General features: G+C 52.7%; 9 protein-coding genes and 2 non-coding genes across 11 annotated transcripts; 6 read left to right on the top strand and 5 right to left on the bottom strand.

Moving 5' to 3' along the window:
• The first annotated feature begins 212 nt into the window (after positions 1–212).
• On the top strand, positions 213–4106 carry QC763_212080 (uncharacterized protein). Its single transcript, XM_062910251.1, has 7 exons — positions 213–1585; positions 1649–2227; positions 2281–2427; positions 2496–2753; positions 2804–3043; positions 3099–3485; positions 3507–4106. The coding sequence occupies exons 5-6, from the start codon at positions 2940–2942 to the stop codon at positions 3409–3411; spliced, it is 417 nt and encodes a 138-aa protein (XP_062769148.1). The 5' UTR covers positions 213–1585; positions 1649–2227; positions 2281–2427; positions 2496–2753; positions 2804–2939; the 3' UTR covers positions 3412–3485; positions 3507–4106.
• A 2635-nt stretch (positions 4107–6741) lies between these two features.
• QC763_212070 (uncharacterized protein) lies at positions 6742–8589 on the top strand (the record flags this gene model as incomplete). The annotated part of the gene is made up of 1 exon (XM_062910250.1): positions 6742–8589. One exon carries the CDS (start codon positions 6742–6744, stop codon positions 8587–8589), a length of 1848 nt encoding a protein of 615 aa, XP_062769147.1.
• An 805-nt stretch (positions 8590–9394) lies between these two features.
• FRM2 (type II nitroreductase) lies at positions 9395–11147 on the top strand. The gene is made up of 2 exons (XM_062910249.1): positions 9395–10608; positions 10669–11147. The coding sequence occupies exons 1-2, from the start codon at positions 10121–10123 to the stop codon at positions 10919–10921; spliced, it is 741 nt and encodes a 246-aa protein (XP_062769146.1). The 5' UTR covers positions 9395–10120; the 3' UTR covers positions 10922–11147.
• A 14-nt stretch (positions 11148–11161) lies between these two features.
• PSD1 (phosphatidylserine decarboxylase 1) lies at positions 11162–13626 on the bottom strand. The gene is made up of 2 exons (XM_062910248.1): positions 12692–13626; positions 11162–12619 (listed from the first exon to the last, which is right to left on the bottom strand). The coding sequence occupies exons 1-2, from the start codon at positions 13087–13089 to the stop codon at positions 11383–11385; spliced, it is 1635 nt and encodes a 544-aa protein (XP_062769145.1). The 5' UTR covers positions 13090–13626; the 3' UTR covers positions 11162–11382.
• On the top strand, positions 13319–16311 carry QC763_212040 (uncharacterized protein; the record flags this gene model as incomplete). The annotated part of the gene is made up of 2 exons (XM_062910247.1): positions 13319–14255; positions 14317–16311. The coding sequence occupies exons 1-2, from the start codon at positions 14004–14006 to the stop codon at positions 16309–16311; spliced, it is 2247 nt and encodes a 748-aa protein (XP_062769144.1). The 5' UTR covers positions 13319–14003.
• Positions 16312–16962: 651 nt separating this feature from the next.
• QC763_212030 (uncharacterized protein) lies at positions 16963–17946 on the top strand (the record flags this gene model as incomplete). Its single annotated transcript, XM_062910246.1, has 2 exons — positions 16963–17069; positions 17123–17946. 2 exons carry the CDS (start codon positions 16963–16965, stop codon positions 17865–17867), a joined length of 852 nt encoding a protein of 283 aa, XP_062769143.1. The 3' UTR covers positions 17868–17946.
• Positions 17875–19265, bottom strand: QC763_212020 (uncharacterized protein; the record flags this gene model as incomplete). Its single annotated transcript, XM_062910245.1, has 2 exons — positions 17875–19092; positions 19159–19265. The coding sequence occupies 2 exons, from the start codon at positions 19263–19265 to the stop codon at positions 17931–17933; spliced, it is 1269 nt and encodes a 422-aa protein (XP_062769142.1). The 3' UTR covers positions 17875–17930.
• A 595-nt stretch (positions 19266–19860) lies between these two features.
• Positions 19861–19946, bottom strand: QC763_0043120. Its single transcript has one exon. It is a non-coding gene; the product is annotated as a tRNA-Arg (tRNA).
• A 552-nt stretch (positions 19947–20498) lies between these two features.
• QC763_0043110 (uncharacterized protein) lies at positions 20499–20615 on the bottom strand (the record flags this gene model as incomplete). Its single annotated transcript, XM_062905656.1, has 1 exon — positions 20499–20615. Exon 1 carries the CDS (start codon positions 20598–20600, stop codon positions 20499–20501), a length of 102 nt encoding a protein of 33 aa, XP_062769141.1. The 5' UTR covers positions 20601–20615.
• Positions 20616–20985: 370 nt separating this feature from the next.
• On the bottom strand, positions 20986–21057 carry QC763_0043100. The gene has a single exon. It is a non-coding gene; the product is annotated as a tRNA-Glu (tRNA).
• Positions 21058–21247: 190 nt separating this feature from the next.
• On the top strand, positions 21248–23503 carry TUF1 (translation elongation factor Tu). Its single transcript, XM_062910244.1, has 3 exons — positions 21248–21914; positions 21971–21999; positions 22065–23503. Exons 1-3 carry the CDS (start codon positions 21752–21754, stop codon positions 23196–23198), a joined length of 1326 nt encoding a protein of 441 aa, XP_062769140.1. The 5' UTR covers positions 21248–21751; the 3' UTR covers positions 23199–23503.
• The last annotated feature ends 145 nt before the right edge of the window (positions 23504–23648 follow it).

Below are 23648 nucleotides of genomic sequence, written 5' to 3'. Positions count from 1 at the left end.
CTCTACTATTGGGCATGCAATGGAGGCAGCCTTCGTGGTTGGTTCAAGCGGAATAAAACATCTTCCTTCCAACTGTATCGGTCAACCTTGGGAAGGCACGAAGGGTATGCAGTTTGGTTGGGTTCGCAAAGGCGGTTAGAAATAAGGAAAGTGCCTTCAACCCATCTTTCTCAGTTGTTCCCAGCCTTGTGGGTCCAACTCATCTCGAATGGGGAAGCTTGGAATCAACGGGACGGTCCTGGCCGCACTTCATGGGGGTTTCTGACAGCCTAACGATGTTGAGGAGGAACACCCTGGCGAGTCTATTTAACATGAAGACCTGCCCTTGGTTAACCCGTCTGATCTAATATTCTGAGACGTGCGACATGTCACGGCAGAGTTCTTATATTCTCTTGAAGAGAGGTTTTGGAAATTCCATTTCCTGTAACCCGGATCACGCATACATACATTTCCACAGCGGGGCATCTCGACCCTGCGGTGGAGCACCGGCGCTAGCACTCTCGACCCCTCCTTCACCAAATCCGCCGGCATGACTGCGTATGCAGAGAATCCCAAACTGGGAAATGGAAATTCAGCTGTGGAAGGAGAGATGGAAAATGAAAAGAGGCAACGTATGAGAGCATCGCGCCAAAAGCGCGGTATAGAAAGAACCCACTTGCCGTCTCCCAGCTCATGTGTAGCTGCCTAATGTATTCATCCTTTTTTGTTTTCAACTCCTCGTTCTCATCAGGAGAATATCGTGATCATTGGGCAACATCTCCAACAGGTCTTCGCGACTGGTCCAAGAACCACATCAAGCTCCGCTCAAGGTGGCTCGGGATTCGTCAACATTGGTCATTCACGGCCTGATAAGAACACCCACACGCAGCCACCTCGCGTCGAGACACTGCAGCAGCCCGCCGTCTTGACTCCTCAGCTTTGAGCTCGTTGCTTCCCCAGTCTTGCGGCTGTTCTCGACTCCAGCCTTTGGGCTTTGTCGTCGTGTCGACCACTGGTCACTGCCTCTCCTCTTGCTGCAACTTTCTTTGGCCTCTTCTGTTCCTCCAACGACCCACACTTATCCTTCCCTCTTTCAAGAGGTCATTCATCCGGCAACAATAGGGTCGGCCTACGCCGCGAATGGGATCCCGGGCCGTGTGTCACGAGCTCTCACCTCCGCCAATTACAATTGCATTTAATCTACGAAGAGGCCCAGAGCACCACTCGACAACTAGACATTCCACTCCCCAACTCCCAGGCCTCTAGCTACACTTGCGGCTCTGCATTGTGGCAAAGAGAATCTCAGTATAAAGGCAGGACATCATCTTGGAATAGCAACTCCGCTGCGTGCTAGAGGAGGTTCTGGATCTCTTGCCGTTGGCCGTTTGGTATATCGTTTTTTGCTCTGGTTTTCATCTTACCCACGAATACGCTCCCTCATAACACCATCCCGTCTATCGGGATTGTTGAGTTCACCAATATTTTGTTACGTTTTCCAAAAATGCATGCACCATGAGTTCCAGTCGACGAAACCAAGGGGCATGGTCCAAGTGGGAACATGATGAGCAGAACAACCGATATTTTAGGGCCAGACGGAACCACAGAGGTACCGATATCTTCCCCAAATATTCTTTTCGGACGATGCGAACGTCATATTGACATGGTGCAGGTGATTGGGAATATGACTACAGCTACCCGCCAGGCAGTGAGCAGCAAGCTCCTCGCGGTGATGGTGTTGATAATCTCGCGAGCTCGATGTCCAATGTGACCATCTCAGATACATCGTACAATCTTGATACGCCGGGTGTCCAAGATGGTTCGGCATATGATGACTCTTATACGTTTAGTGCCCCGACTGGTTCCACGAGCTTCGGGCTGTCGGGTATTCCACCGAGCCCTGGGCAGAACATAGTTTATAGTGACCAAACTCAGGGATATGGAGCGCCACCTGCACAAGGTTACGATGGGTATTCGACCAGGCCAAATGGGAAATCTTACGACCAGTCTTCTGGATACAGACCATCCAAAGGGAAAAGCTCCTCGTCAAGGAGACCTCGGAACAGGGGAAAACTTCAACCTGATGATCTGCTGCCAGCCCAACCCCAGTCATTTGGGCCCGGTGAGCCTTTCTACGAACCAACGAAGCCTACTTCATCCTACGATGAAGCCTCATCTGTTGCATCCGAGTATGGAACTGATCTTGCAGATGGTACGGATGCAAGTGTTGCAAGTGAATTCGACGATCAAGGTACCTCAAGTTCTTCCAAATGATTTATCGGGACAATTGCTGATTCTGAACAGGAACCCAAGTTGCGCCCAATCCCGCAGAGTCCAGCTATCACTCAAGCAGCACTGTCACTCTTGATCCAAGGGCAGCCGTGTTTTCAGAGCCTGGCCCTATAGAAGGTGAAGTTGAAGAGGACACTGCGACTGTGATTCAACCGCCAGGTATGAAAACATTGACCGATAGTCCAAAAAGCTTTCGATATAATGCTGCTGTTGCTGACGAGAAATAGAGGAGTACTCTACTATTCCCGAGGCCTATGAGGAAGATGATGGGTACGGAACTGGCATGGTGCCTGGACCAGCTTCAATGGCTGCTGGATATGACCAGTCCGCATATCAATTTCAAGACGATCCTGGGCAGCAGACACCAAGAGCTCTGTCTCCGATGGTGCAGACCCCTTACTCGTATGGGAATACCATCAACCAACGAGTCAGCGATAGAGGCTATGGTACTTCACATTCATCGCAACAAAATGACATTTGGAGCAGTAATGTACCACCTCCCTGGAATTCCCGATCTGTTGTTAACTGATGACAGGCTTCGTTGTCGAACACTCGTCAAGATTCCAACCGGGAGAAGTAGGTGACTCTCAGTAGAGATTGAATTTTGTTGGCTAACATGACTGGATGTTAAGGTCTTTAAAATCTACTGGTCTGAACCTCTCGGGAGCGGTATGAACGCGACCCTGCGATCCTACATGCAACGAGGCCAGAAGTTTCATGAAAGCTTTCGTCGGTTCATTGTTGTCGCTACCGACGAAGGTCATTCTACTTGCGTGTAAATGATACCGCGAGCTCCGTCCTGAAGTCCTATGAACTGACCGGAACAACAGGCCTATTCTGACATATGGTCATCAAGCCTGCACCAAAAAGGGCGTGAAGCCCCGCAAGCATGGGATCGTCTATGCCTCTGGTACAAGACCACGCATGATGCCGGGCGAGCCAGACTTGGGTTTCGAACCTGTGCGGCTCGAGCTCACAGAACGAACCGAGAAGCTCGACAAGGAGTCCCGCGTGAATTACGCGAAGCTTGTCACGATCGAGCACAACTACAGAGTGTTCTTCATTGGCCGTATTGCCACCTCCGACTTCCACAACATCGTCACACCCGCTGTTGACTACTGTTGGCAAAACAAGAACCGTTAGCACGGTCGAATCCGGTTTCTTTTTCCTATTTCTTGGATACTCTAACTAAGCTTTTTTTTTTTTTTTTTTTTTTTTTTTTTTTTTTTTTTTTTTTGTTACAGCGGGCAGGGCTACTGATAAGCGTATCTTGCGTGCCCGGGGTTTTCCTGTGGTTTTTTTTCTTTTTTTTCTTCATTTACATTATTTGATACTTTATGACGGTCATCGTCAAGAACTTGGGCAGACATACCTCTAACGTTTTTTTACGATCGCTGCTAGTAGTCAACCAGCCAGCAGCTCCTTATTTTCTCCGTCACCAGTCTCGAGACCAATTTATCTACGTTTTTCACAAGTCTTCTCAGTATCCGAATATACGTTTCTTTATTTTCTGGCTGACGCCACCGATGTTCAGCCAGCTGCGGCTATTTCACGATTTATGACCATTTCTTCTTCAAATAACAACCACAACTTTGGCAACCGCAATGGCAGGATCTTTTTGGGGAGGGCGATGATGAGAATATGATGTTTATGATCTTCGTTTCATGTTGCTGATTTATAACGTTTTTCTTTTTTCGGCTATGACTTCAAGGATTGGGTATCGTGTTGAACAGATTGGAAAATGTTGATCCAGTGGGAAAGGCGGATGGGATTGATGAGCAGGTTTTTGTCTTGGTTATTCTTTCGAAACGGGCAAAACCAAGACAAGAGATCTTGTGCTGCTAGGCAGTGTGTTGTTTAGGACAGAGTTATCACGATTACTTGCTAGCCTGAATGATGATGATTACGTTCCCTCCTCAAAGAGTTCTCTAGGCATCTCCGGGTAACTACGAAGTCAAGATCATGTTGAGTCGTTGTCAACGGAACTATGGGGAATCGCATTATTATATACCCATGATACACTAAAGCCACAACGAAACCATCACGGAGATAAGCTGCCCTAACCGGGGCGGAGGTCGGATGTCGTTGCCGTTTCGGCTCCGATCCCGATCCCGATCGGATCCCAGGTTGACGCCACGCCGAACGGCGGCCGGTGACCACCCGGCTTCGATCAGATGACATCGACCACACTACATTATGCAAATGGATGACAGTTGAGCTAGTCGAAGCAACCCATGCCTCCTTGATCTATCATATATGCCAAGATTTCAAAAGAGGAGACCTAGTTTGTGCAATTCATCAAGCTGCTTGCACAACTGCCCTACATACAATCCCGAAGAGCACAAAGGGCGGCGTTGACAAGAGACCCAATCTGATCAATCTAATAATGGCGCGCGGCAGGCACCAGCTAGATAAAAATCCCGCATTTGCATATGATAACCAACTGCGTAGGATTTGAGTCCTTTAGGCGATACCAACCGAGCTTTGATTTATTGTCGGGTTGGCTTCTTGGAATCAGGATACATCTCCAATACTAAACCCCCAAAAAGGCGTGATGTTTCCGCTCACATTTGTGTGGGGTTTTTGGGTCCCAAGCGGGCACCGAAACATTGACCCGAACGGCAGCCGCTTCTTGCCGCCGACTACGCCGGCAGTGAGGGGTGCCCCGGCTTTTGAGGGACAAGGTCTGGAACAACAAGAAACCTTTCGCCGCTGTGAGAGGAGGAGAATAGTTGAGGCTGAGCCACCTCACTCCCAATTACCCCCACTTGAAAGGGCTGTTTCTCCGGAGTTTGCATCAACCGTGGTGAATCATCTGTGTGTATTCAAAACGATGACCATGAGTTGCAAAAGCGTTAGTCACCCCACTAGTGTCATTAATCCAGCCCTTTCAGTTATATCAGATCTCGGGTCGCAGGAGGCAGGCTGATCTAATCTCAACACAAATCATTATCAATCTGCCTGATCAAAAACATCACCCCCAAGATTGGGATTGGCTTTTTTTTCGGTCATCACGGCGGCGGCGCACAAAAGGGGCTCGCCGCGCGCGCTGTGTGCTGCACACTGAAATCGTAATTTGTGGGGCCGATTGATAATCGTTGATTGATTAGATTATCCTTGCTTGCCGTCATTTGTGGTATCCACACAGTAAGTGGCAACACTGTGCATCTCCCATCTTTTTGCTGGTGAAGATCTGGCCGAGTTCGGAGAAGGTAGGCACCGGCGGCGAGATGCATGCTTCATGTGGACGGAAGCTCTGCATCTCGAGAGTTGGTCTCCGCCGTGAGTCCACTCTTGACGCCGGGAAGTGTTGAAACAGTCGAGAGCTTTTTCTGGGGAAAGAGGGATTGGTGGCTTGGCTTTTTGGGAGGGAGGAGATCAGAAAGGGGGGTGGCGATGGAGACAAGTTGCTGCTGTTTCTCCTAGGACTTCTCGGATGTCCACGGATGCTGGTTGAATCAGAGATACAAGCCCATGCAGGTACCGCTGGTTTTCAACATGGTTGTTGGGAAAACCGGAAGTTTTGTGTTACATGGCGCGGTCAGTGAGTGGGAGGGTGGAATGGTGATGAGACCATGTGAGATTGAGCTGGGCTCATTGCCGTGAGGGCTACCGATCCTCCCCCGGCAGCCCCGGGTGATTCTGACAGATTGGCACTGCTCGGAGACAGACAGGGCTGGCGCTCAGGGGAAGAATGTGTTGAATTGAGCACGTGCCGAGGGAATGGGAAAATGCCCATTGAGCCGGAAGCATAGGGAGCCTCACCGGGCGCATCAAGAAGGGCGAGGCTCTTGTGTTGCAGATGTGTTATTCAGGCTTGCAGTTCCGGCCGTATGAGTGTCTATCACAGGTATATAAGAGAGTAAACAACAGATATGTGTTCAGATGCCCTGGTGAATATCTCGATATCAGATGTTGGTTTGTCCGGAGAAACACGGCAAAGGGCCCACACATTGATTTTCTTCGGGACGGGACAGGACAAAAGTCACGCGCACTGTGTCCGGTCCCGCTTGCCCCCCAAAGGCTGGGGCTTGGAAGTCAAAGTAGCGTATCTTGGCTGTGAGCTGACCTCAATGACTTGGCCATCTGCTGCGCTCGCTGCACAATGACAAGAGCAGGACGGTGATAAAGATCGCCAGCCTCCCAGTGGCCCAGCTGTGTCCTTCCTTTTTTCCTTTTTGTGCCATACCCATAGCGACCACCAAATTGTTATACGGCGAGGCAAGCCTTTGACTCAAGTCATACCATCCATACAGCATTACCGTAACTTGACCTCGGCCCACATCACCTTCGGAATTCCATCTCGATTTTCTGCAAATTTCGGTCATGCGCCTGGGTCTTTGACAGAGACGAATTCACCTTCCCCTATCCTCAGCACTTGCTCCGACCTATTCGCTCACCTCCCGTCTACCTATATTATCTACCCATCGCCACAACTCTCCGAGGCAGCTGAGGGCTTCAACCACATCCAAAATGACGGCGCAGACAGACCTTCTTCTTGCCCAGCGTGCGGCTGCGAGCATTCCTGAGGAGCCCCAGCCCGAATCGGCCACACCGTCACTTACATACTCGAGCTCTGACGAACAGGAGATTGAAGAGCCAACAAAACCGGTCCCACGTCGCCGGCGGGCGTCCACACGCCTGATCGCCAAGAGCCCGGAAGATGTGCAACGCATAACCGGTGAGACGACAACGCAATTGATCCGGCGATGCTGCGGCGGAGGCTGCTGTCTTGGTGGTGCCCCGAAAAAAGACAACAACGTGGAGTACGAGGCGATCGAGTTTCCCGACAATGACGCATACCGTTCTTTGAACCTCAAGATCGACAAGATTCCTACCACACTCAGCGGAGTGTGCGATGTTCCCGAGCAAACGGCTTTCCTGCAACCCGTTCGCCGGCCCTCCAATGTTCCATCGCCATCCGAGCCTGCTGTGCCGTTCGGCACGGAGAGTGACACCACTTCGTCAGTAGCCGGCATCGAAAAGACACTCCAGGACTTGACATTGGAGAGGCTCGACACACAAATACAACCTCCCAAATTTGTGCAACCACACCCGCCGCACCATGTGTTCCCCGCGCGCATTCACAACACTCGCGAGTTGACCAAGCCTGGTGCTGAGAAGCGCACCTTCCACTTCGACCTTGATGTCACCAACTATCCAGAGGGTGAGGATGTTGACTTCAAAGTTGGTGGCGCAATCGGCGTGTCTGCGCCCAACGAGGCTTCTATAGTGCAGGAGATCCTCGACTTGCTCCTGGTCCCCCGATTTCTGCGCGACAAGCCTGTGCTCCTCCGGACGACCCAGGGCCGTTGGCCAACCGTTTGGGGCGCCGACCAGGCTCGTGAGATTGTCACCACCCGCCGCGATCTTCTAACGTGGTGCTCCGATGTCCAGTCATACCCACCAACGAAGCAAATTCTCCGTGTGCTTGCTGAGCACACCACTGACGCAACTGAACGCAAGATCTTGCGGTACCTCTGCTCCGCCGAGGGTCAGGGCGTCTTCTGCGACTTCCGAACCGGTCCACACATCAGTCTGGTCCAGCTACTGCACGCCTTCCCTAACGCCAAGCCACCGCTTGATCTTCTCCTATCCGTCCTGCAGCCACTTATGCCCCGCTTCTACTCGTTGTCGAATGACCCTCATGAGTCGTTCCTGACACGCGATGGGAAGCAGCATCGGTTGATTGAGATTGCCGTCACCGTTCATGAGGCGGAGGACTGGCGCAATGGCACTCGGACGGGTATTGGCTCGGGTTTCTTTCAGAGACAGGCTTTGAAGTTCATCGAGGCTCAGGAGAAGGGGGAGAAAGACCCAGAGTTTTATATCCCCATGTTCAAAGGTTTGATGGCCAACCCGCTTGCCAAGCAGTTCGTCTCGGACGGACCGATGCTCCTTATTGGGGCTGGCGTCGGTATTGCTCCGTTCAGAGGCTTCGTCCAGCGGCGTCTCAAGACGGCCAACTGTGCGAACAAGGTCTGGGTGCTCCAGGGTGTCCGTGATTCGCTGGTGGACGAGCTGTACAGTGGCGAGTGGGGTGTCCATGAGGATGAAGTCAAGAAGGTTGTCCAGAGCCGCAGGGGCCCAGGAAGATATGTCCAGGAGGAGGTCAAGGCCCAGGCTGACCTTGTCTGGTACATCATCAACGCTGTCGACGGCAGAGTCTTTGTCTGCGGAAGCAGCAGGGGCATGGGCGAGGGTGTTGAGAAGGCGCTTGTCGAGGTTGCCATGGAGAAGGGCAACCTGGAGCATGACGAGGCCCAGCAGTTTTGGAACTTGAAAAAGGAGACGGGCCAGTACATTGCCGAGACTTGGTGAGGTGGTTCAGGATTTGTAGTCTTTTTGACAAAATTTTCTTTGGCTTCACGTTTCTTATCCTCCCTTTCGGGATCGTTTCATGCATTTGACGGGAGTTTTGTATCGCGTTCTTGCTTTTCTCATTGCTTTGGCTGGTGGGCGCATAAAGATGTTTGAGATTTTTATACCAGACTTTTTGGGGCTCGAAGCCATGGTAAAGATTTTCTTTGGGGGTTTGCTTTGGTCTGCTAGAGAAAAGATAAACACACAAGCGCACATACAACAAAATAACTATATAACATGGAGGGTATATGAAGGGTATGGGCGGGTGTTAGGAGGACGACGGGCACATGAAAGATATGTCTGACTCTTGATGTATATACATGTTTAATCTATCTTTATGGAATCGTTGTTTTGCTCTTGCTGTTGAGGGATCATCAGGGACTTGGTGGAGGTGTGTAACATTGCACAGCAGAGGGGAGAATGTGATGTTGAGGGGGTGAGAAGAACAGCTTTGAGTCTTGAAATGACGGACACTGAATGTATGGAGGACTGTATATGTTATAATCTAGCAGCAGAGGTTTCTTACCATGACATCGAAATCATTGATCAATCTATCTCTTGGCTATTGGGGGCTGGTTTCTCAAGGCCACGGTGTGACTTTAGGTGTGCATGGTCTATTCACCCAAGAGACATCCCAGATGGCGCAACCCTCAGGCCTTGTGACACCATGCCCCTGATACTTTCTCATACGGGGGGCATTTGTATCTTTATAAATACTGAATCAGGCAGTTCAAGGATTCAACCCTCCCCTCCATCAACGGCACGTGGTGGGGTTGGCACCTTGGGGACTGCCGAGCAAGCAATGGCTCAGATCCCACCCTCTGTCCAGCTACCCAATAGATAAAGAAGTGGGGGTGTGGTCTTAGCGGGATTTTGTCAGCATTTGAAATGCGCTTTCAAAGCCCAGCGGCGTGCTGTCGTTGGTGCCGAAGCCACGAACTGGTTTTCAGCCAACTTCCCCAATTCGGCTTTATGATTGCTTGTCATTGGTTAGAGAACTGGGCGACATGCAAACTCCAACGGTCGAACGAGTACTAAGCTTATGTATAATCAATGATGTAAGTTGTAATTGTATTATATACAGGACAGATCGGAATACCGCGCGCGAGCAAGCGAGAAGACGATATGAATAGTGGATTACCGATTTGGTAGCTGAAATGGATGACAACTCGATGAGTGAGCCGCTTGCAAGCAGAAAACTCCATCCGTACGTACCAAGTGGAGCCTGGCGATGGTTTGAGATGCTCATGGAATCTTTCGAGGTCTCTCGGCGGAAATGCTCCAGGGTTCCTTCCATGATGGGGGTTGGGGGGAAGGTGTCGGTCTCGAATTCTGCCGGGTAGAACCCCGTCTTTTGCTGTCCGTAGGGAAAGAGGACAGACATAGGAAGGTAGATACATATAAGGGGTCCTTCCCGCCTTTTTGACATCTATCTATAAGTTCATCTCATCACCAACCAACCCATCATCCCATCTTGTCTTCCGCTCCTATGCAGAGATTCGCCCACCCGCTTCGCACACTCCTCAAAAACACCACCTATAGAGTTGCTACTCCCCGTCCTATCACCACACCAATTACTACCCCGAAGATGTTTTCCTCCAGCAAAACCACCCCCGCCGTCCAGAGCGCTGACGGCTTCCTCTCCCACATCAAAGCCCGTCGCACAATCTACGCCCTCAACAAGACCCTCCCCATCTCTACCGACCGCGTCCAAGAAATCGTAAAGGAATCCCTCCTCCACGTCCCCTCTTCCTTCAACTCCCAATCCAACCGCGTCGTCGTCCTCCTCGGCGCCGAGCACGACAAGTTCTGGGACATCACCACCGCCATCCTCAAGTCCATCGTCCCCGAGGAGAACTTCGCCTCGACGGCCGCCCGCATGGCCGGGTTCAAGGCCGGCGCAGGCACTGTTTTGTTCTTTGAGGACCAGGACGTCGTCAAGGGCATGCAGGAAAAGTTTGCCCTTTATGCTGATCGGTATGTCCCCTTTTCCCATCCAACCCCCCTTATCAAATTTTTGCTAACGTACAAAAACAGTTTCGACCCCTGGGCTGGCCACTCAAGCGCCATGCTCCAGTTCGCAGTCTGGACTGCCCTCGAAACCGAAGGCCTGGGCGCCAACCTCCAGCACTACAACCCCCTCGTCGACCAGAAGGTCCAGCAGGAGTGGTCCGTCCCGTCGACGTGGAAGCTCTCCGCTCAGCTCGTATTTGGCGGCAAGGCCGGCGAGCCAGGCGAGAAGACCTTTGGGCCTTTGGAGCAAAAGTACAGGGTTTTTGGTTCTGCTTAGAGAGCTGGGAGCAGGTCCAGCAACAACGTGAAATGGACTGCAAAGCACAATATAAGCAGGCATTAAGAGCAAGGCGTGGAGGACATCGTGAGTGGGCGTTGAAACAGTGGTTTTTTTTTTCAGAAGTTTAAGAGAATACGAAATACCCCCTTTTATTCAATGATGGCGGATACAGACGACTGGAATGAAACCTAGAGAGAAGATGTACATATACCTATAGAGCATCATAGACGATGAATTTTCAAGATGCTAACAACAATTTTAAAACTTCTATCAACTTTTCCAACCACACCCAACATGCTAGAATAGGAACTGACCCCAAAAACTATGAATAAACGAACAAGTTGATTGCCGCATTAAAACACAAATATCTACCCACGATTAAAGTTGAAAAACATTTTCGAATCCCTCTTTGGTATATACAACCCCCTTCTTTCCCCCGACGTTTTGGATACCAACTTTTACATATCAACCTGCCCCAAAGACTGCCCAACCTTGACTCTCTGCCCCTTTTCAACATTCCACGACCACCCCCTGGTGTGCTTGCCAGTCTCGGGATCGTGCTCCGAAGCAGGTGCCTCAAAGACGAGAACAATCGTGCTGCCGAGTTGGAAACCGCCCATCTCCTCACCCCTGCGCAGCGCGTGGCCCCTCAGGACTTGGCTGGCAGCCTCATACGTGGCCTCGGCGTAACCAAGGTACGGCTCACCGCGCTGAGCAGCCTCCTCGGCCGCCCTGTCGGCCTCGGTGTCCGTCGTCAGGCTGTTGGTGCGGAGCTCCCTGTCAAAGTTGATCTTAATAGAACCGACGTTGGTGGCACCGACGGGGACATAGCTGAAGAAACCCCAGCGCCAGCGACCAAGGAGAACGACACGCTCGTTGAGAGTGAACAAACCGGGCATGGTGCGCTGAAGATACGGGGACACGCTGTAGAGTTCTCCTGCAAAGTGGCGTCTCCTCTCAACGACCCAGTTGGTGGGTGAGTGGAAGCGGTGGTAATCCCCGGGGGCGAGGTAGATGACGGCGTAGTAGAGGACGTGACGGCTGCCGGGGGTGAGATAATCGTACCAGGCCTTCTCGCCCTTCTCGAGCTCGGCGCGGACTTCAGAGACGGAGGTGGCAGAGGGAGTGACGGATTCGTCCTTGGGCTGGTCGAAGCTGTCGCTCTTTCTCTTCTTCTTGTTGCCGGACAGGAGATCGGGGAGGGTGTACGAGATACCGTTAACCGAGGCGAATTCTTCGTCCCTCTTGACCAGTTCTTCGTCGCCTTCGAGTTCACGCTGGGCAGCGGGCTTGATGAGCTTTTCGAGAGAGGCTTGGCTGCTGGAGAGACTTGGCGAGGGGCTGTTTTGTCCGAGGAGAGCATCAATGGTATATGTCATTCCCTTGACCTGTTCGATGTCGCCGCCTTCTATCTGACCGTACTGCAGAACTCGACCATCCGCGGGAGACAAGAGAGCGTTCGGGTTCGGATCCAGGGGTCGGGCACCGGGCTTCAGGGTACGGTAGAAAAAGGCGGCCAGGTTGGGGAAATTGCGAATATCCGGTTCCTCGATCTCGTCCATGTTGACACCAAAGAACCAAGAGTACAGCCGGAAACCAGGAGAACGGAGGTGGTATGGAATGACGAGCTCATTGAACTTGCCCCAAAGCCGAGACATGGCCTTCAATGGCAGAGTCGACATGATTTGCACCTGCCTGGAAACCATGTGTCAGTCCTCTGTCCTCGTGCCTCAAGATCAAGCATGTATCTGGAGTGAAATATCGTACCAAGGTCCATCGGGCCTCACCCGTGGCCTCTTTTTTGGCTTCTTCTCTGGTTCGCCATTTTCTTGAGGTTCCTTCTCCCGCGAGTAGACCTTGTAGAACTGAACCAGACCCAGGAAGCCGACGCCGAGGCCGACGGGAATGGGATACCACCGAATCTTGGAGTCGTTCACTTTGGAGTCGGCCTTGGGCCGGTGGGACTGCTGGGAGAAGGAGCGTTGGCCGAAGAGGCGCTGCTGCTGGCGGCCGTATCGATGTGTCGAGTGTGCCCGACGAGTGGCGGCTTGCGAGAGGTGGTGGTGAGGGAGGCGCTGAGAGCGTCGAAGGAGTGTGGTGCGAGCCAACCCAGCTACAGGTAACCCGACAGAGATCGAAGCAGGGCCAATCTGAGGAAACGCCATGTTGCCCCTTTTAATAACTTTTTCTCATCCGTAACCAGGGGAGCAAGGCGGTGTATGTTGACGAACCTGCATCGTTGGCCTGCCTGCAAAAAAAAAAAAATAGCAGCGGCTCTGGGGGCAGGCGCGGGGAATCTCAAGCCGTTGATATACCGCAAAGTCGCAAAGTCAGTCACACAAGAAATAAACCGGTCGCAAGGGCGGCACAGCTGCACGATTAGCTCAAGCCGTCACTCTCATGACGCAGCTTGCTTTTCAGACTGAAAGAGAGAGCGAACCAGTGGATGCGACGGTGTTTCCCGCCCAGAGCCGTTATCCCGGGATGGCAAGGCGCCGTTTTGGGGGGCACCATTGATCGCGTGTGGTGGGTACATGTATCCCCTATTTTTTACAGAATAGTTTGATTAATCACATGTGATTCCGCTGATTTCTTGTGTACAGGGGGCCACCCAGCGTGGGGTCGGGTACTGATACCTGGGGGCACCCTCCATCTTGAATGACAGCGTGGAATTTGGAAGCTGACCGAGCAAGAGCAAGGCAGTGAGTGTGGGTGGTGCTCAACAACAGCTCTCTCTCTTCGATGCGAAGAGCGGACTTTTTTTTTATTTCAGACATAACACTTTACCTCTCCACATCAATAGGATGCGCAACAAGTTCGATTTTGCTCCCCTCTTATCCAATAACGTGGTCTCTCCTTTCTTCTCCGCGACGTGACCGACTGACTCTCCCTTGTTTGCTTGCGCCCACCTCACCCTCACCCACATCAACATCGACGCTCCGAGCGCCCCAGACTGTCCGTGCCTGGCATGCGTCTTTCTTGACTTCCATGAATAATTGACAGCGCCGCCCACCTTTTCTCTCCAGTCTCGTCGCCATTTTCCACTCATCATCTTGACCGACAGATATTAGCAGCAAACATGGCGGACGAGCAGGTCGCCGCTCCACAGGAGGATGCGCCCTTGGTCGTTAACCTCAACCTCATCCAGCCAAGCGGCACCTCATTAAGCTTCGCCCGAACACCAGCTGCTACCACTTTGCGCCAGCTCAAGGCCAAAGTTCGAGAGGGACTCCCCTCGCGACCATCCGACGAGCAAATCAGATTCATCTACCGCGGCCATCTGTTGCAGCGCGATACCGACACATTGCTGGATGTCTTTACAGAACAGGTGGTAAGTGTAACGTTACTGTGTCGCTTTCTCTCGACTTGGTGTGCTAATACTGTTGCTATAGATCCGATCAAGTGGCGACCAGCAATCTCTTCATATGGTGATCAGAGATGTTGTCAACCAGCCGTCTGGCAACACCCCCCAGCTCGCAACACCGAACCGTGGCCAGAGCCCTGCGCCTGGCAATGCGAATGCCCCTCCCAACAACCATGCGCAACCTCCATTTGGCCGCCAGCCACATATCCAGTTCCACCCTCAGCATGGAATCCGTGTGGCAGCCGCCGGCTTTATCCCGCCCCCACAGCCCATGGTCCATCACCTACAACACCAAGATATGGTTCAGTGGGGTGCTCACCTTCAACGGGAGGCCTTTCAGCGGCAAGTAGCGCATATGAATACTCAACGACACTTTGGATATGGTATTCCGCCTCTCGATGGCGTACACCACGGCCCCGTCATGGGGGCTGAGCACCCGGCGCATTCCTTGACGCGGGATATGGTTGGGCCCAACGGACAACAAGTACGCATCACTGTTCAGAACGAGGTCGTTGCGCCAGCCGCTGGCTCTGCTCCAGGAGCGGGCGGTCCTACATCCAACCCTGGAAGTCATCGCCCATCTTCTGCGAACCAGACTCGTGACTGGATCCATGGTGATGACGCCGCTAGGGCCTCGCAAACCATCACTGATGCGATGCAAAGAAGTGCATCTGGCGCATCCTTAGCAAACATGGCGGCTAATCTTGCGAATTCCAATGGGCCTATTCAGCCAATTCAACCTGGGGTGACTACGCCTCTCTTTCCCGGTGTATCCAGACATGCCAGTCGTTCTGCGACCCCAGATCCCCACACCAGACATGCTGCCTATGGTATTCCGCCGCTGCAGCGGCAGGTAGTACCACCGGGTCAATCTCAATCACAACCCCAGGGTCAACAGGGACAGTCCCAAGCTCGGGCCTTGGATGATCTCGAGGTTCACATTTTGTACGACCAGGCTGGTCCTCGTGCGTTACTGGTAAACAGTCCTCTAGATCTGTACACCTCGCGGCAGCCATATGCTTTACCTGTGAGGCCACCACAGCACGTCTACCAGCCCATGGCTTTCGGCGTACCTCCTATGGCAGGCCCTCTTTTCTACCCACCTCCGTTCTATCCCTCGCCAGCCATGTACCTGCCACCTTTTCAACCGAGCCCCATGCCATTGGCTTTCCAGCAGCCGCAACCCGGACCGGTGCCACCGCCTCTCTGGCCAAACCCAAATGCAGCAGCTCAGGGGCCGGTACAACCCCAGCAAGGCCAAGCCCAAGCAGGTTTCCAGGCTCATCCTGTCGACGGCCTTCGGCATCGGGTTCAGCAGGCCCAAGTGGCAGCTCCAGCTAACCCTCCTCTTGCCCGGCCTCCACAGTTTGGACATCAGGGCAACCCTGGAGGGTGGGTGGTGGCTGCCTGGCCCACCGTGTGGCTCATCATTCGTCTGGCCGCTTTTGCCTTTTGGTTCTCCTACAGCAACCCCTCATGGGAACGGTGGCTGTCGTTAAGTATAGCGTCCCTGATCCTCTTGGCGTTCCATACAGGGATTTTGAACGCCTTGGTCAACGAAGTGTTTCAGCCCATCAGAGAGCATATTGAGAACCTGATCCCCAATCCGGAACATCAGAATCAACAGAGACCAGCACAGAACGCACCAGCAGGGGCTGGTCAGGCTGGCAACCCCGATCCGGCGGAGATTGCGCGGCGGTTAGTAGCGCAGAGACGGAATGCTAATGGAAATTGGCTACAAAACCAGGCCAGGTGGCTAGAGAGAGCAGGTATCTTGCTTCTGGCCAGTTTGGCGCCAGGGGTTGCAGAGAGACATATTCAGCAACTGGAGGCGCGGGAAAGGGAGGAGAGGAGAGCTGCTGAAGAGGCTGCCGAACGGGAGAGGGCCGCTGCTCGAGCAGCCCAGGAGGCCCAGACGGAAGGGCAGCAACCAGGACATGAAGATGGAGCGGACCATGGGCAGCAAGAGGAGTCTCCAGTACAGCCCCAGCCTCAGGCTCAAGCTCCTTTGGTGGAGGTATAAAATTCGGAGATTGACCGGCCGTTGGGCTGCTTTGTGTTTACGTGCTTTTCAGGAAGCCTTGGGCTTTTTTTCCCAAGCGAAATCTGTGGTTGGAAGAGCATCCTCTATAGGCTACGCCAAAATTTGGTAACAGCACCGGTACCTAGGCCACAGCCTTGTTCTTTTATGGTTTTCTGATGTTGCGGAATTTCCATCCAGCTAGCTTAGCTACTGTACTTAGCTTTGTGAGCGTATTTTGTACCAATTCGATCCTTGAGACTTTGGGTCTTTCTTTTTATGTTACTGATAGTGTAAGATGATTGCCAGTGTCAAGACAGCAAGATATCAAAGAACTTGCCTCTTACCTATGTGCTTATCGCCGAGGTTAGCCTCCCCCTGGGCGAGGCTAAAGCCGGAGTTGTAGCTTTAAAGGGCGGGGTGATGGACCGAGGCCGAGGCACGGCTGGGGTTCCCCGCAGATTCGACGATCTAGTATAAACCCCCTGAGTCAAGCTCCACCACCCCGGGAAAGGGAACCGAACCGGATCGGCGGTAGCAATATAGCGGGTACATACCTCGAGGGCTGGGAATTATAACATCCACCTCCTTTGTCCCAATCCTAGTTGTCTGTCTGTTTCATCTCTCATCTTTTCTCACACTAAGACCGATACAATGGCCGAAGCTCAGCTCGAGGACTTCTCGTCCCTGTTTTCCCTGAAGGGCAAGGTTGCCGTCATCACCGGTGGCTCCCGTGGTTTGGGGTTGAGTGCTGCTTCTGCGTATGTTCATCCTGTCAGTCTGTATCAATCACGTCACTAACACCCCCCATCAGCATCCTTCAATCCGGCGCCTCCCTCGTTTTCATCTCCTCGCGCAAGGCCGCCGCCTGCGAATCCGCCGTCGCCACCCTCAACGCCCTCCCCAACCTCTCCCCCGGCGCCAAGGCCATCTCTGTGCCGGCCGACTGCGCCACCCAAGCCGGCGTCACCCACCTCGTCGAGCAGGTGAAGAAGCACACCGACCACGTCGACATCCTCCTTGCCAACGCCGGCGCCACATGGGGCGAGTACATCGACACTCACTCCGACTCGGCCTTTGCCAAGGTCATGGACCTCAACGTCAAGGGCGTCTTTAACCTCATCCGTGACTTCGTGCCCCTCATGAGCAAGAACGCCAGCGTTGAGACGCCGTCAAAGGTGATTATCACTGCGTCGGTGGCTGGGTTGGGGATTGGTACTTTGGGCAAGCAGGGCACGTATGGGTACAGTGCTAGCAAGGCGGCGGTTATTCACCTGGGGAGGAACTTGGCTGTGGAATTGGGCCCGAGGCATATCAGCGTGAACAGCATCTGCCCTGGGTTCTTCCCTAGCAAGATGAGCAATGGGCTGCTGGAGATGAGCGGTGGGCATGATGCGTTTGCCAATGCCAACCCGATGAGGAGGTTAGGGAGACCGGAGGATATTGCTGGTGCGATTGTGTATCTGTGCAGTCGGGCGAGTAACCACGTGAACGGTGCTGATTTCGCCATTGATGGTGGTGCTATGTGGGCTAGGGGGCAGTTGGATTCCAAGCTTTGAGAGAGGAGTTGTTATTTAGCATTTTGAGCATTTTTTTTTTTTTGAGATAAATATATGCAGTCTCTAAGAAGTATCCGCCTTGATGACCGGCTTCCTCGCAACCCACGTACTGGCTCGATACATAGTCTGCAGCATGGACTCAGTATCATGTATATACGGCGCCTCGACCCCTGTCTCCCTCGACTCAACCACGAACCCAACCTTTGTCACCAGCTCCATCACCTCCTCATCCGTCAGCTCAAAGTTCCCCGGCTCCGCAATCCCCGTCATATCATCCCCGCCGCTCATATGGGCCCCGTTCTCACTCTTATTCGGCATCACCCCCTCGAAATGCCACAGCAACGGCCCAAAGTTCACCAGCACCCCCCCAGGCTTCAAACACCCATAAATCACATCCAAATACCTAATCAGATTCGGGGCCGTATCGAGGAAAAAAACCGCCGCCACCACATCAAACGCCCCCGCGTTTTCCTCCTTGGCGTACTCGCACAAGAAATCCGCAGCCGTCATGCTCATCTCGCCGACCCTGCCCGTCTCCTCCTGCACCCTCATTGTCTCGCTCATACAATGCACATCCGGCACCTTGTACCCCCTAAACTGATCCCTTCTTGTCCTATGATTCGAAAACCCATGCACCCAAGGAAAAACCTCGTACTGCCCCGCCCGCTCGCAGCAGTTCAAGATGTAAGAGCTCGCCAGCAGTTGGTGGTAGGAAATCTCATTCCCCTCCGCTATACACCCCCGTAGAAACAGTTCAAACACCAACCTCCCCAACCCCGCGCCCGGCACCAAAACCCGCAGTTTCTCCCCTTCTTTCAACCTCTTCTGCTCTTGTTGAACAACCTTGAAGACATTCCGGAAGCAGACATCCCTCTCCCTTTTTCCTTCTGCCGACCAGTCCCGGTAGAACTGACGAATTGTGCTCCTCGCCTTGTCCACATCCCCATTCTTTGCACAGCCTGCCCACTCATCCGGCATTTTAAGGGTGCCAGTAGCAGTCCGTGACTTTTCGTCGGGCACCCCCAGGTTGAAGTTTGAGAGGGCAGCTTTGAAGATAGCCCTGGACAGTTCGGCGTTGGAGTCGATGCAGTCGTCGACTTTGGAAAGCGTTTCGAGGTAGTTGAACGGTGGGGATGACAGGAGCCGGAGGTGGGCTTGGGGGAGGGAGTAGAAGGACTGCCGGCGGAGGTGGGTGGTTTGGTAGTGGGCCAGGCGGGGGTATTGTCTGCCGTCTCATGTGAATATTTTCAATAAAATATGTATGTGATGTGATGGTGAGATGAAAACTTACTGGAAGGAATCAGCAGCACAATACATGACTCTTAGCTCATCGACATCGATGGCCTCCTCGCCCGTGTGTCCGGCGCCGTTCCATGACGTATCCTCCTCCACCTCCATGTTTCAATAAAAATTTAAAAGTCGTGTTCACAAGGGAAGTTTGAGTCTCTGAGGTTTATGAAACAAGCATGCAAGGTTTGAGTTCACCCAGCGACCAAGTGAATGAGTGAGTGGGTTTGGCCGACTTGTTCAAAGTCTCGGCGCTGCTATCGGCGGCGGCGGCAGCGGCCGTGAGGGACTGCCGATGGTTGTTGCTGACCAAGATACTCCGCTTTTCCCGAGAACGTCAAATATAGTAAGAAAATAGAGCATCAAACATATCGGTACAAACAAGGGAATCTATTCACGAACACACTGATGTGGAAAAAAATCAACTGAAATTGCTTTTTGAGAAAACCGAGAGTGAGCGCAGTCAGGATTCAAGTTTGTAGCGGGACCCTAACCCTGGATTGTCCTTGGCGTCTTCGAGTCCCTTTGGGATTGTTTTTTTTTTGCCGTCTTACAAGGCTGGATACCAAGCGAATCCAAAGAGTCACCAAACAGCTTGGGGGAGTTAATTCTCGCTTCTAAAACAAAAACCACTGAATCGCCAGACCAAAATCAACAATGTGGAATGCTATCACTCCCAAGAATGGGAGTCCCAGGCAAGAAAAAACGATCCGCCCAGGGGTCGAACCTGGAACCTCCTGATGGATTAATATGAAATCGTAGTCAGACGCGCTGCCATTACGCCAGCGGACCATACAATTGGATGTTGGTGTGAGACAGATTTAGTATACAGGATGGAATGAAACAGAGGAATCCCCCAAATAGATATTGTGATATTCTCATCACCAACCATCAAAGCATTGATTGCTGAGAGTACGGCGAACCTGACGAACAGATTAGTACGACATTGTACCCTTTGCTAAAGCCCAGGAGATGCTGGGGCTCTGTGGAAGGCGGATGAGATCTCGGTGGTGAGACTGCCAAGCATTGTTGGGAGAGATATTTATCTTTCCTGCTGGCCAGGCCGGCGGTGATTCACACCATCGGAGTCATCAGTTGTTGAGGATAGGCGTGAACGCCATCTGCTCGTATTTTACCTAGCCAGTTAAGCACACTCAGACGACCATGTTTTAGTTACGCCTGTATTCAGCCCCACCAAAGGTTACCACAACCATGCCAAGCATCGCCCCAGACAGTCAGCGATTGCCGAGTCTGGGCAGAGCTCGAGCCTCACCTTATATTGATGTGTGAAAATGAGAAGAACTTCAAGATGGGAGCCTGGGAGGATGTGGTGGCTGTCGCACTTTATTGTGAGTGTGGGGTGTTGGAAGAAGAGTTCACGGAGAGTCTCAATCGCCTCGCTGATCTCGGGATTTCTGCCAATCGGTCTGGCCGCTGTTGGCGCATTTCCAGCAACTGTTGCTGGAAAATGTGTTGACGGCGGTGACATTGATGAGTATAAAGACAAAACCTGTAAACTCGAAGCCGAGGTGTCACAACCTCCTTTGTGCAAATGCATGATGGGGCCAACAGTTGCGGAAGGAACGACAAGTCTAGGTGGGGCCAACAGTTGCGGAAGGAACGACAAGTCTAGGTGGGGCCAGAAAAGCCAAAAAAAAGCATGCAACGAACATGAAGAGAGGGAGCAACACCTGCCATGTGCCCAAATTCCATAAAAATGGAAGGAACACCTCCTCATGGCAGCAGATGACGCAAATGAAGCAGAACAGATACCACAAGACCAAAAACAATCATCACCAACACTCCTGTAGAGTGTTGGAGATGGAATCGACTCCGGTACGGGGAATCGAACCCCGAGCTTCGCGGTGAAAACGCGATATGTTAACCGTTACACTATACCGGATAGTTGATTTGATATGAGAATGCAAAGGAATTTGGGCATATTGAGATAATTTCAAAGGGCGGTTTCCGATCTCATTTGCAATGTCAAAGTGAGAGTGTTTGCAATGCACAATGCAGTGAGATATCAGAAACAGTTGCCCGTTGTTTGGGAAGGCGCTGCTCCGCCCACATTTCTGAGCCGCAACAGTGGGGCACCCGCAATGGAGGAAGAGGAAAGAACTCACTCAACACCAGCACATGCCAGTTGGTTACAGATGTCAGAGTTGAGGGGCCCTTGTTGCAAGTTGCTCTTCAAGATATTGAATGACATTAACTGATATTGAGCATTCTTCCGCGCAACCTACCATATCACTTGCCAGCCCCGCCTCCACTCCGGTACACCTTGGGCCTTACGACAAGCCTCGCGGGCATCTATCGCAAGTCCGCGACGAAAATTGCCCGCGGGGTACTCCCGGGGCTCGCGGGGTTGCGCACGAACCCACGTGATATCGGATGAGATTAATGCAGATAAACAGCACGAGGCGCAAGGCAGTCCGTGCAATCCCGACCCGGGCAGCACTAGCGGGTTTGGATGAACCCCTGGGCTCCCAAATTTTCTAACTTGTGCAGCTCGAACTCTTCAACATCCAGTTGATCCCACCTCTCCGCTCTTTCGGCATCCCTCTGTTTTTGTGAGCGATTCCCAGATTGTCACCATGCCTGCCCTCCTCAGAACCATTGCCCCCTTCCTGAGGGCGGCCACCCTCAGACAGTCTGCCACTCCTCTGGTCCAGCTCCAGCGCCAGACCCGCACTCCCATCCTCAACTTTGCCCGGTCGTACGCTGTTTTTGAGCGCACCAAGCCCCACGTCAACATTGGTGCGTTAATCCTCAAATTATCTCGAACCTGCCACCGTTACTAACAACTGTTCAAGGCACAATCGGTCACGTCGATCATGGAAAGGTCCGCACATCTCCGGGAATTCGCCCAATTTGCGCCCTCACCCCCCACTGACCGAGCTCCCACAGACTACCCTTTCCGCCGCCATCACCAAGAGGCAAGCCGAGAAGGGCATGGCCAACTTCCTCGAGTATGGCGCTATCGACAAGGCCCCCGAAGAGCGCAAGCGTGGTATCACCATCTCCACTGCCCACATCGAGTACTCGACCGAGGCCCGCCACTACTCACACGTCGACTGCCCTGGTCACGCTGATTACATCAAGAACATGATTACCGGTGCCGCCTCCATGGATGGTGCCATCATTGTCGTTGCTGCTTCCGATGGACAGATGCCCCAAACCCGTGAGCACTTGCTCCTCGCCCGCCAGATGGGTATCCAGAGAATCGTCGTCTTCGTCAACAAGGTCGATGCCCTCGAGGATCCCGAGATGTTGGAGCTTGTCGAGATGGAGATGCGTGAGCTTCTCACCTCGTACGGCTTCGACGGTGACAACACCCCCGTCGTTCTCGGTTCTGCTCTCTGCGCCATGGAGGGCAAGCGCCCCGAGATTGGCGAGTCCAAGATCGATGAGCTCATGAAGGCTGTCGATGAGTGGATCCCCACCCCCGAGCGTGACACCGACAAGCCTTTCCTCATGCCCATTGAGGACGTCTTCTCCATTGCCGGCCGTGGTACCGTCGTCTCTGGCCGTGTCGAGCGTGGTACGCTCAAGAGAGATGCCGATATCGAGCTCATTGGCAAGTCCAACGAGATCATCAAGACCAAGGTCACCGACATCGAGACCTTCAAGAAGTCCTGCGAGGAGTCCCGTGCCGGTGACAACTCCGGTCTTCTCCTCCGTGGTGTCCGCCGTGAGGACATCAAGCGTGGTATGGTCGTTGCCAAGCCCGGCACCGTCACTGCCCACAAGAAGTTCCTGCTCTCCCTCTACGTCCTGTCCAAGGAGGAAGGTGGCCGTCACTCCGGCTTCGGTGAGAAGTACCGCCCCCAGATGTACATCCGCTCCGCCGACGAGTCCGTCACCCTCTACTTCCCTGAAGGCACCGAGGATGCCTCCAGCAAGATGGTCATGCCCGGTGACAACGTCGAGATGTTGGCCGAGCTCTACAACCCCGTTGCCGTCGAGGCCGGTATGCGCATCACCATCAGAGAAGGTGGCCGCACTGTTGCCACTGGTCTCGTCACCCGCATCCTCGAGTAAACTCTCGATGAAATAAATAATGAAATAAAATAAAAAATCAAAGAACAACAACTCACGGCCGGGACAAAAATGGAAGGGGCCCCTTGGTCTCGCGTGTGGATAAGGGGGACGGGGGCGCTTTGGCGTTGAAAACGAACTTTGTACACTGTATATCTTCATGATGTGTTTAGAAAGAAAGCGCCAGTTTGGAAGCTGCGCCCTGGGGGTTCTTTGTGCATTATTACACTTGGGGCTCGGCTGATCTCCCCTCCTTCTGCTTCGGTTGTTGTTTTAAAATACTGTAATATAGACGACATACAAATGGAAATGGGAGGGAATGATGAATCACGAAGATAAAGAAAGACTTGTACGAGAGATAAGATGATGTCACACGCAGCGGGAATGGGATGGTGGAAGCGCTTTTGGAATTTGATCATTGTCCACGAGTGTGATGTCCCATTGAGAGTAAAC

Source organism: Podospora pseudopauciseta (genome assembly GCF_035222475.1).
Source record: "Podospora pseudopauciseta strain CBS 411.78 chromosome 2 map unlocalized CBS411.78m_2, whole genome shotgun sequence".
Classification (NCBI taxonomy): Eukaryota; Fungi; Ascomycota; class Sordariomycetes; order Sordariales; family Podosporaceae; genus Podospora; species Podospora pseudopauciseta.
Note: the sequence above shows the minus strand (reverse complement) of the source record. Positions and strands in the feature narration are given on the sequence as shown.